This window comes from Lagopus leucura, unplaced genomic scaffold (genome assembly GCF_019238085.1).
Source record: "Lagopus leucura isolate 7727_CA_CO unplaced genomic scaffold, USGS_WTPT01 Super-Scaffold_1, whole genome shotgun sequence".
Lineage (NCBI taxonomy): Eukaryota > Metazoa > Chordata > Aves > Galliformes > Phasianidae > Lagopus > Lagopus leucura.
Window position 1 is genome coordinate 38,905,641 of NW_024962250.1, and position 12,274 is coordinate 38,917,914.

The window sequence follows — 12,274 nt, forward strand, 5'->3', positions numbered from 1 at the left end:
AGCGAAAGTTCTTGGCCCACGATGAAAAGTCTTTGCCAATTAGCGCTCAACAACCTCAATTCATCCCTCCTGGTTCAAGATGAGTAGGAACCTAATAAGGCTGTGATAAAAGGGCAAAAGGCACCGAGTACCCAAAGGGGATTAATGGGCTCTTCCATTTATTTGTCTTCCCAACAGCTGAACTGTTACAAGTATTGACGGGCTTCAAACGGCCCCGCGCCCGACGCAGCCCCAATGGCCACCTCCAGCCCCAGCCCCGCAGGGCCAGGGCTTCCCCCTGGGCGATGCCAAAACCAACAAAGCCCCGGGGATCAGGTAATGAAACTTCAGCTTTTCCCCCTTTGAGATTTATTTACTGGCAGCTGACAAGGGGCAAATTCAGCGCGGATTGTGTAGCCGAGGCCCTGTCAAGCCTTCAGAGGCACCCTTATGTCGAATCACCTTCCTGACTGGCATGTCGCTGAAAAGCCCTCGGCGCTGGTCCTTAACAGCTCCCGACAGCACAAAGGACACTCCAGACAGATGCCTACATGGCATCCTGCAGCATTTTAAAAGAGAATTAGTGGTTTTAATTATGGTCGTCGTATGAAAGGAAACCATGCAAGCTCCGCAGGAGACCTTTGATCAAACCCTTTTGCTAGCACAATGCCGCGGAACTGTGACTATTCCTAGCAAGGGGCCTTTTCTCGCTGAATGACTCACCAGTGATCTTTGAATGCAGACAAGTTCCTCGCCCTCCCTCTTCATTAGCGAGCATTTCTATACAGGCCCTATATAGCGCACGGAGTCTAGGAGCTATACAATGGGGGGGAAAAAAAGGATCCCTACAGATTCTGGCCTCCTCTTAGGAAGTGCTGAAGGACTCTGAGTGACTTTATTCATTAAAACAGGTTGCTATTAATTAACTGTCATAATAAAATAAAGAACTATTATTTGCATTTCTTAGTGCGCTCCCTTTAGTAATATGTATAAAAAGATGCTTGTAACAAAAATGAATTTATAAGGGAGAAAAAGCCCTCTGAAGTCTCCCCCCCTTCACTTTTTTTTTTTAAGGCCCAGGCAGCAGGAGTCTGACTAATTATTAGGGCTGGTTCTGCAAGAGAACAAATAGAGGTAAAACACAAATATGAAAGTAATTAGGAAAATGCAAAATCCTGTTTACTTGGCAACCAACGCATGCAACTGAGACTAACGAAGAGCAAATCAGCTTTGCTTGTTTGATAAACTTAGGGGTGCCACCTAAGAGGAGCTGATAAAAATTAAACTTCTGCCAGCATCCCTCAGCACTGCCTTTCAGCAAACGGGCTTACTAACACACAGGGCTTCGTCTGAAAGCACCAGCAAATCTAATTGGAACAGATTCACAGGAGGAAATCTCACACTTCCTTCTCCGTTAAACGTTTTCACCTTTGCAATCTGCCATCGGTGATACCTTCCAGCTGAGCATCCAGCACAGCCACCCGTGTTTGCACGTGCAATTCATAGGCTAGCAGCGCTCACAGATGCAAGCATTTCTGGTCTCCTTCCCTAAAAAACAAAACATCAACACTTCCACTGCTGCTCACACCTGGGAATGCGTGTGGTGGGAAAGTTCTGCTTGCAGTTTGCATTGCTGCTTTTTACAATACACGGTGATACATCACTTGAAGCAGACTGCAGCTTACATACCTTTGTGGAGCCCCTCTTTTCTCCCAAGCAGATAGTAGAATTCACAAAAGCTGCCAATTATTTCAAGACTATGCAGCTAAGGAGAGGCATCGAATCAAGATAAAGAAAACTCTTGGCTCAATATATTTGCTTGAATGGATTCTCAATAATGCAGGTAACAAAAGCACTCAAAAATTGGATTCCTAATGCTTTTCTGCCAGCCTGAAGGACTGATTCTGAGAAGTGAGAAGAAAGTCAGCCTTGAGAAAGCTGCATGGAGGAATGTATGACATTCTCTCCCTCTGTACAAACACTTCTGCAGGAACTGACAAAAAGGAAGAGATTTAAGTGAGGAACAGTCGACCTGAAATGTAGTCAATTACAACACAAAGAGTTAAAAAGACACCCCTGAACTGCTCTTCTTCACTCTCCCCTTTGCAACCCACAAGCCTGAGTTTTATTTTTCTTTTTCATTGGTCATTTCTTATCTGCTGCTTGGACAGGAATTGATTCATAGAAGGACAGGGGAGAATTGCTATGGAAATCATTGGAATGAAAGGGAGAAAAACAAAGAAAAAAATAAAAGAATCCAAAGAGCAGTTTGATTTTTATACATACAGCACTCAATGAAAGTGCTCAAGTTTTCCCACAATGAGTTAAAGGGACCAACAAAAAAGTCATCTTCTCTTGAAGGGATCTGTTAAGTTCAGCAAGTACACGAGCACCTAAAACTGCCCCTATCCATGTGCACAGCACAGCACATCCAGCACTCAAACTACACACCAAGTTCTGCAAGAGAGCATCCCCACAAAGCTCCCAGCAGAGCCACCCAGCAATGTGATCCTTACAGAAATCCTTCTGCCTTCTCCAAAAAGTTTACTAACCCAAATGCACCCCAGGACCGACAGCAGTTTCTCTCCCATAAAACCACCATGCTGAGATTTCAGAGGATGGAGGAGCAAAGTATGAAAACTTTGCCAAACATGCACTTCCAGTAACACCACCAGAGTTCAGCGTCTGTTTTAAGCCTTTCTAAGACATATTAACTGACAGAACCTTGAAAGACAAGCTATTTCATGTCATTCTTTGGAAAATATGAAGCTGAGCTCTTGGGAACTGAGTCTTCCTTAGCTTTTGGGGAAGAATGGAAAGCAGGATGGATGTCAGCACTGCAGCCTCCCTACCCCAGACTCACACAGCACAGGAGATGCCATGTTGCTGCATACAATCACGCTGGTCTGTGAAGAAAAATATAAGTTACTCACTACAGGAAAACCAATGCAATGAAGTCTATCACAGCATAAAATCCCAGTGCAATGAAAACAGCCCTCCTTGCAGTGAGCTGGGTTTGTCTCCACCAACACCATCACCCCATACCAGTGGCTGCATTTGTTCCCAGGGGGTCATTTTGGCAGCAGCACAGAGGCACAGCGAGGGCATGGAGGGCACCTGAAACAGCACACAGTCATGCTCCTGCAAGGGCTCCATACTGCATGCTTGTCCTGATGGAAACCCACGTACCCAAGCTGCCCCATGACTGTAAAAATGCACAGACACACAGTCTAAGGAAAAATGTAGTAAAACTCTTTGCTTGACAACAGCAGCGATGTTTAAGGGCAAAACATATATTTTTGCATCTATAAACCATCTATAAACATCCATAAACAGATCTAAATGATTTTCTCAGTGCTGCCTTTAGGAGGAAACTCTCTTCTTGAAACACCGCATTTTATTTTGTGTTGAGCTTTCTTCACATACAAACTGTTCATTTGGCAACAGCAATCGGATACCAAACAACAGTACGCTCCTGCAGAGCCCTCTGCTCTTTTTGTCACCTTTTCCCAACATTCTCACATTGGCTGTGACCAACTCAAAGCTCTGGACCTGTCAAAATCCTCAGCACCTCAGAAGGGGCACAGTGGAACAGGCACTACCCAGCTTGCCGCTTCAGCTCAGCTTTCATTTCCCTCAGCCCCTGCAGTTCCTTCTGGAGGTGGTTCACAGCCTGTAGGATATCCTGCCGCTGGGGATCATCTTCTGCTTTCTGGGTGTAGAGGAGGAAATGTTTAACAGTTTCGGAGAGCAATGCCTCAGGGTCCTCACCCACCCGATGGAGACGCAACATTCTCTCGCAGGCTATCGCGTAGTTTTTGTGCCAGTTCACTGGGTGATGAGGATGAGAGCTGACAATTTCTTTGTAGGACTGTTAAATGGAGGAAAAAAAAAAAAAAAAAAAAAAAGAAGAAAGAAAAAAAGGGGACAAATTAAGCAAACAAAGGGGACCAACAGCTCTTAACAGTGCTTCAGAACTGCCCATAAAGGAACAGATGCTACTAAGATGTCTCCATCATCCAGAGTCAAAGCATTTCTGAAACTCACTCTGTTTGCCATGTGATGTGTGGTAGTGTGAATCCAAAATCCAGGGATTTTGTGCAGCAGCTGTTTGTTTAGAAACATTACAGACAATTGAGGAATTGAGATAACCCCAGAGCACATTATTCCCTTTCCCAAGAGGGAACCAGACTGGGCAAAGATGGATTTCCCTGCTGTGCCTGCAAAAACACTGACTCAGTGTTCCAGGAGATTGGGACACCTTCAACGGGATGTGAGCAGTTTGAATCCTAGGGTTGCCTGGGTTGCAAAGGAGCACAGTGCTCATCCAGCTCCAACCCCCTGCTGTGTGCAGGTCACCAACCAGCAGCCCAGGCTGCCCAGAGCCACATCCAGCCTGGCCTTGAATGCCTGCAGGGATGGGGCATCCACAGCCTCCTTGGGCAACCTGTGCCAGTGCCTCACCACCCTCTGGCTGAAAAACTTCCTCCTAACATCCAACCTAAACCTCCCCTGCCTCAGTTTCAAACCATTCCCCCTTGTCCTATCACCATCCACCCTCACAAACAGCCGTTCCCCCTCCTGTTTATACACTCTCATCAAGTACTGAAAGGCCACAATGAGGTCTCCCCGGAGCCTTTTCTTCTCCAAACTAAACAAGCCCAGATCCCTCAATCTTCCTTAACAGGAGAAGAGTTTGCCTAGGAGCGTTTGCTAAGTGGCAATATTGATAAGCTCAACATCATGCCTGGGAACTTCATGGAACAGAACAGCAAAAATGACAGCAAAATGGGCAAAACTTTAAAGGAAGCGATTTACAGACTGTTTGCTGGGGTATAAAACATCTCCTCTCTGCTGACACACACTGATCGTTTCGTGCATCTGCTGGCATCTCTGGCAGTGCAGTATTTATTGAGATACCTACACCAGCTTACGTGTGTCATTCTCTGCTGTGAAATGCAGCAGAATTAATTTGCAGTGAGAAGACTGTCGGATTTTACACTTGCTGGCTCAGATGCAAGACTGTGTAATGACAGAGAGGACAAGTGCATAGAGGGGACTTTAGGACAAGCAATCTCTTGGCATGGGTTTGGAGCCCAGCGCAGACAACATAATTATAGCAAAAGGAGGGTGTTGACTGGTTAGCTTTTGGCATCCTCTGTGACCAAGAGGGCAAGCAGGAATGGATAAAATCCCTGAACAAATCTCTTTGAATCTGCTATGCTCCTGATTTGGATGAATGAGAGAGAATGCAGATTACAGGACAGCCTATCTAGATACACCGTGATATTTCCATGTGGTCAAAAGAATTAAAAAAAAAAAAAAAAAAAGGATGGAGACTGCAGACAGTATTCATAACAAAATGTACGACTTACAGTGTATGCCAACGTGTACAGCTGTGCTTTCATTTCTGCAGGCACACTGGCAGTTTCTGCAAGGCCAAATATAAAGAAAGCTGTTTTCATCCTAGGAGAATAAGAAAAGAAAACACCTTGTAGCAACTGCTTAACATAACCAGCTCACATCTCCTGATCACGTCTTCAACATGTCCATAAAGCTCTTTAATTGTATGGGACAGTAAACAAGATTTTTTCAAGTCACCAGTGATAGAGATTTCTTTCCACGGTATGCCCAAACTACCCTCTGTTCTTCAAGATGCTTTGAGCAGAACCTCTAAGTGAATGAAATCAGTGTTTTCCTTCTGAAGTTTGGCACATTAAGATCCAATAAGGCCATGCACTATCAAGCTGCCTGCTTTGGTGTGTATTTCCACGCACTGGGGAGCAAAGGAGCATCACCTGGCTTGCCACATCTCCTCATTGGCGACAGCTTCCCAGGAAGAGGGCTTGAAACTAAACGGGAATTAAAACAAAATTCAGCCATCAGATCCATGTCATTGTGTTTTGCTCACTGCACAATCATCCCTTCTAACCCAAGCACTGACAGACCTCCCAGGCAGCAGAAAACCTGTCATGAAGCCTATGGCTCTGACAGCAGGGAATTCAGCTGATCCTCAGTCATTCATAAAACTTTATCCCTCTCCCTGCACAGGGGGAGCCTCTGGTGTTTACATCAGGTGTTTCACAGCATCCCAGCTATCCACAAAGTGAGAGATGATTTTTACCATCCCATCATAGCTCAGTCTACAACATTTAAAGCTCTGGGTGTCCCATGTCTTCAATGGTTTTGGGCTCCCAATGAAGTTTTAGGATCAGAATTGGACCTGACAGTTGACTAGAAACCTCTATTTTTAACACTAGCAAAAAACAAAAAGCACATGCAGAGATATCGTGTGTTCCAAAACATAAAGCATTAAGATTAAAGCTCAAATTTCTCTAACACTGCAATGGATGTGGTTATGAGGAATAGGAAGCAGGAAGACACAGAGCTGTGCTTCTGCCTCTTACCTCCCATACTCTTCAGTCCAGTTATAGAGATTTCTTGTCAGACGAATCCACTCTGCTGGGTCAAAGACAGCATCAGAAGGAACCAACTTCTCACAGGTACCCCATGGCCAAAGCGAGTAACTCCTCTTCCAGGTTGAGTCCCCTTCATGAAGACCTATGCAGACAAACACTTCTTTACTGCCAAAAAACGGAACAAAGAGAGGAATGGTGAAGCCATGTCAGAGGCCCTGGGCAATCCCACGTGCTTGAGCTGCCCACCCACCCCATGTTGGTGCAGCAGACAGGTCTCAAGAAGCACAACTGTAGACGTCTCTGTTCAGTGAGGGGAAGCTGAACCAGATGAGCTTTAAGAGTTCCTTCCAACTCAAACAAATCTATGATTCTATTACTTCCTGCAGCACAGAGCATCTCGCATCAGAACGTCTCTGGGGCAGTCTGAAGAACAGCTCTGTGGGCACATAAGTACCTCCATGGTACTGCACACCTTGTGCAGCAGAGCAGGAGGGACATCCAGGGGAGATGTTCTCCCGTGTCACACCTTACATCTGTGCCAGAAGTAGGAGAAGCCCACTTTGTCCCAGTGGCACCTGGCCCTGCTAGTCTGCCTCCCCACGCTCGCCCCAGCTAGTCTAAATGCAGATGCTATTCTTATTCATGGGAGTATCTAATCCTTTCTCCACTCTTACTAAGCTATTTTTATATGATGATTATTCCTGGAATACATTCATTCTATGCTAATCACTTGGCCACAATGTTCAGGAAGGAGAAGCTGCAGCAATTTACTCTCCAACCATCATCATTCTGAGTACACAGGAATGTTTCTTTTTTTTTTCTTTGTGACGAATTGTGTCAGCAAAAGAAAAAAAAATATATCCATAAATATTCTCTGCCAATCACCTTCTTATTTTTCCTTCCTAAAATCCAAACTTACCTCAAAACAACGAGAGTATTATACCTTGTTCAGCAAGACATAATATTGTTCAACAACACTGAACAACATTATATCTGGATGGAGTTACTTCCGCACAGATATTTGCTTTAATTGCAAAAATAATCTCACCACTGGGGAGGAAGTCAGTAGAGAAAATTGGTCTTTTGGATGCAGCACCAAGCTGTTCCATAAACAATTTCAAGAGAAAAAGGTTGAAGATTTTCGGAAAGCTGTTCCATTATGAAAGAAATGCTTACTGCTTATTCGCTTTGAGGAAATGGTGGAGATTAAAAGCAAGTGTCCCATCGGGTAATATTCCTTCCACAGGGTTCCACCGGTTCCCAGGAAAATGAACACCAGGTAAATGCTTTGCCAGCTTGGGTAAATACCATTCATAGGTCATCATCTATCACCAAAAACATTATCGTAATTAAAACAAGAAGCAGAGTTTCCATCCATTTTACACCAGCAGCTGTAGAAATGCCTTTCATGTGAGTAATGATTCCATTTATTCAGTAAGGGTTTCCTCTCATTTCAGCAATGGCCCGGGACCATGCCATCAGATCAGACCATCAGTGGCTTCCACTTGGAGAAACATGGTCATTGCCACTGAGGGGAAAAAGTCTACATAAACCCAAAATAGCTACAGCTGTGAGGAGACACAAGAGAGCTTTGGTTAGACATGGGGCATTGGGTGAGGCCTCCCCAACAAATCACAGTACCCTGTTGCAAAGCCAAGTGCAAGAATTATGTGCTAGTAGAAATGCAACTGTGCCTTTCTGCAAAGAGGATTCTTCTTCTTCCAGTACTCAGGAAAAACAAATACAACCACCACCCCAGGGGACACAGCATCTTCATTTGAATTAAAAGAAAAAAAATAAGTCTGCAAAAGCACCTTTGGTGGACCAGGATAACACAGGAGACCTCAGGAATTGGGCCTCAACATGGCAGAGCCCTTGAGAGAAAGCCCAAAGCCCCATTGCCCAAGGGCTGCTGGCTGACTCTCAGCCCTCCAGACTGCTCCCAACGTGCAATTTTCTGAAAACAGAAAGGATGAAGCTTTCTCAGCAAGGTAAACATCAGCCCTGTGCAACAACTGGATACCTGCCATGTTGCCTCATTCAGTATCACCTTCTGAACCTACCTCTTGGTCCACTAATGTGATATCTGGCCTCACTCCTTCAACATAATGCAGGTAACGAAGGGCGTTCCCGGGCAAGTCTCCTCTTAGCAAAATCACTGCACCCATTGGCATAGAGGACAGCAGGTTTTTTGCAAACTTATCAACAATGTAATTGTTGCTCTGATCACAATCACTGAAGAAAGCAGATGAAAAAAGAACATTTTAAAGCCAGGCACTTGCACGGTTTTGCCCATGTTTGGAACAATTTTATGCAATAGACATCCAGTGGTGAGGTCCTTCCCCTTTGTCAGATCTGGCTGAAAAGCATCATCTCCACTTAGAAGATACAAACACGAAGCCTTTAGACTGCTGTCCCCTAGAAGCTAGAACAAGAGACATGCCACTATGGTTTTGCACAGATACACACACAGTGCATGCATTCATCTTAATGCTGATCTTTTTTTCTAATTTTTCTTCTTGGACTAAACATAAAGATTTGGAGCTGGAAGTGCCAGTACACAGTAAGTATTTGAAACCCTCCCTACTCTTTTAACACTTTTAATTAAGCTGAGCCTTGTACAAAGCAAGGATTTCTGCCTATGGAGCCTCTGAGCTCAACACTTCACCAGTTGGTCAAGCTCCACCTGAGCAGCTGTACTACTATACTGATTTTTACCTAACCCACTGCAGAGTTCTCAACGTGGTTATGGAATAAGGAAGCCTTATATTATAAGATGTAATTCATTTAATAAAAGAAAGAAAAATTAAGAAAAAATACTGGGCAACTTGAAGCAAAGCATGGGAAGGAGAAGGTGATGCCCGAGGGGATGTCTTACCTATAGTTGGCCCAAATTTGAGCAGCAACGAGAGTCCCAGCAGAAAACCACTCCAGCCACGGCAGCACTCGGCTGCCCTGCAGCACAGCACCTCCAAGGGACGTGAGAGCAGCCAGCCCCAGCCCTGCCAGCACAGCCACAGCCACATTGCTCTGCATCCAGAACCGCTCCACCTAGGACAGAAGGCAATGTGGCAGTGCTTCCTTGGGATGCAAGCCTACACTTCTGGAGCAGGATATCTCCAAGCTGGAAAGCTCACAAATGAAGGGCAGACAGAGACAAGGAAAGGAGAAGTTTCTTTCCTTTAATCATAGAATGGCCTGGGTTGCAAAGGAGCACAATGCTCATCCAGTTCCTGCTGTGTGCAGGGTAACCAACCAGCAGCCCAGGCTGCCCAGAGCCACATCCAGCCTGGCCTTGAATGCCTCCAGAGATGGGGCATCCATAACCTCCTTAGGCAACCTGTTCCAGTGCCTCACCACCCTCCGTGTGAAAAACTTCCTCCTAATTCTTCCTTTTAACATACATCATCTATCTAAATACCCAGAGACCATATTTATGCTTCCCCAGTTAAAAGGGAACAGAAAATGTAGCTGTGTGCTTGCACCCTGTGCATCTCCAAGACAACCACCTGCTCTTGACTCGCAAGGGACCCAACAGCCAACGAAGCATGAAGGAGGCTGCTTCCAAAAACCAACACCCCAGAGCAATTTTCAGAGTGAAACTTACCACTCCCAGAAACAGAGGCTTTGTAACATCCAAATTTGCTCTCCAGGCGAAAAAGAGTGAATAAACACAGAGCATTCCAGCGAAGAGACAAATCACGGGTGATTTCTGTTGCTTTATCCTATAAAAAATAACGTAGCACTATAGTGGCATGATCAAAAGTAGGAAAAAGTTATATGTGCACGAAGACAGCTGTCTCTCTGCATGTCTGAATGCGTTTAATGCAAGGAGCTGGTTGGTTTTACCTTACTTTTCCAATTTATGAAACTTTTGTTTTTCAGAGCATGCAGCCATCAGGATCTCAAGATTTTTAAGGCATCTACAGAGTCACAGGGTAATCAGGTGCAGGGCTGTTTTGCTCTTTATCAATAACACAGGATAACTGCTGAAATTTCTGCCCAAGGAAGCAGAATAGCTCCATGTGGCACAAGGCAGAGAAAGCACCTAAAGCTCACGCTTGGCCAGTAAGGAAATGCAGGTGGGAGTAAATATTCCCCTCCAACTTACCGCAGTGCTGTGCTGAAACAGGCCACGAGTGCCAGGACAAGGACAGGAAGGGACAGCTCTGACCTCATCTGCTCCAGCTGGAAGCTGTGGGGAAATCAGTGCATGTCTGCATGACCCTCAACTCAGTGCCTGCACTCAGTGCAATAAGAGAACAGGGCAGCTGTACGGAGCACCCCTGTTCTGCTGGGGTTGAGTCTACCAGAAACAGGAACAAGCCAGGATTTTGAATCCCCAGCAGTGGAATAGTCATGATTTTACTCACACCAGCATATCTCTCATACTTGATCGAGTCTCGGACTTGGCCTGGATTAAAAAGAAAGAAAGAAAATGAGAAATTCACACACTGACTGGGGAAAGGAGAAGTCTTCCCGCTTTCTGTCTGCAGAACCCTGAGTGTAAAGGGCTGCTCTAGAGCTCTTTCAAATGGTACCACACTGATCACAGGGGACAGGAATTGCTTAAGCAAAACCAAAGACAGCAAACTACTCCAACGTTCACTGCAAAATTTTCCTCCATTTTTTTGTTTTACATTTTTGCATGGTTCACCACCCAGATGAACCCAACTCATTACCTTGTGACCAGAGCACATCATATGGCTTAGCTGTGAGCTCCACTAAAAGTGCACGACTGGGGGCACCTCATGGGCCTCAATTTCTACTTCTTTACCTACTTGGAGAAGACCTCCACGGTCAAGTCCAACCTTAACCCTCTCCCAAGATGCTCACTGCCCACGTCCCTCTGTGCCACATGTCCACCATTCTTGAACACCTCCAGGGACAGTGCCTCCATCACTTCCCTGGGTATGATTCAGGAAGTCTGGAAGGTGTATTTAACCTCAATAAAAATGGAATATTACGTTCCATTTAAAAAATAGTTAAGAACATAAAAGTGTCAGAGGATGGCTCTGGCATTAGCCCAACCAGCATTAGGACCAAACACTTGGATTTTGCTGCATGTACTGCTCCAGTTTCAGACCAGTTCAACATAAATGTGGTGCAGGATTACACACGGCCCATCCTTAAGCCTCCTGAACATCAATTTGAATTCATCAGATCTAATGGAGAAAGCAGTCGAGAGATTTGTATGCATTGGCATTGCTCTGCCCAACAGAACCTAGTTCTCAGGAGAGGTCTGGGAACAGGACAACAGGGAAGTCTCAGAAGTCCTTCAGAGGGTGGACCTTATCTCTGTAGGAGCACAATGCTATGTAAAACACAAGCCTTTCTTTTATTCCCAGCATTCTGCATTGAAAACTCTGAGACAAAATGGCCACTGCTCTCCTTGGGTAGCCAGAGCTCAGTTTGGGTTGGAGCAGAAAGATGCAAATCCTACACTCTGCACACAGTTATATGGTATCTCCCTCTCTTTGCAAGAGCACAAAGCAGACAGAATAATTCAGAGCAAACGATTCTGAGATTCCCCCAAACCTACCATTCACTTCAATGCAACATTACTGAGATGTAAGTTAGAGGAATCTCTTTTAAGGTTAAAGCAATGAAAAATTGCTTGCAGCCTCTTTCAATAGCTGGGTTTAAAATGATTTAAAAAAAAAATAAGCCAAATATTTGTCTTAAAATAAGAAAAACACAAAACAGGTGTTGCCATCTCTCTCTAGCAAGACTTGGTCTTTGGGTTTTTATAAATATGACACATGTGGACAGCCCCTGGTAAATAGCACAGCTCATCCCACAAAGACAAAGAGGATCAGGTCTTGCTTTCCCAGCCATCGAACCCACACCCAGAAAATCCGACAGATCCAAAGGTC

At 45.0% G+C, this 12,274-nt stretch overlaps 1 protein-coding gene across 2 annotated transcripts in view; it reads right to left on the reverse strand.

The window, feature by feature from the left end:
- Positions 1–3,233: 3,233 nt before the first annotated feature.
- The window catches only part of TMEM260 (transmembrane protein 260), a 29,326-nt gene continuing 20,285 nt past the window's right edge, over positions 3,234–12,274 (reverse strand). For both annotated transcript variants that reach the window (XM_042869747.1, XM_042869754.1), the window contains exons 7-16: positions 10,772–10,812; positions 10,510–10,593; positions 10,006–10,123; positions 9,277–9,449; positions 8,462–8,633; positions 7,575–7,723; positions 6,387–6,563; positions 5,778–5,831; positions 5,355–5,445; positions 3,234–3,850 (exon numbers count right to left, since the gene is read on the reverse strand). In XM_042869747.1, coding sequence (XP_042725681.1) covers positions 3,578–3,850; positions 5,355–5,445; positions 5,778–5,831; positions 6,387–6,563; positions 7,575–7,723; positions 8,462–8,633; positions 9,277–9,449; positions 10,006–10,123; positions 10,510–10,593; positions 10,772–10,812 — 1,332 coding nt within the window. In that variant the 3' untranslated portion in view covers positions 3,234–3,577. The remainder of the gene's footprint in view (positions 3,851–5,354; positions 5,446–5,777; positions 5,832–6,386; positions 6,564–7,574; positions 7,724–8,461; positions 8,634–9,276; positions 9,450–10,005; positions 10,124–10,509; positions 10,594–10,771; positions 10,813–12,274) is intronic.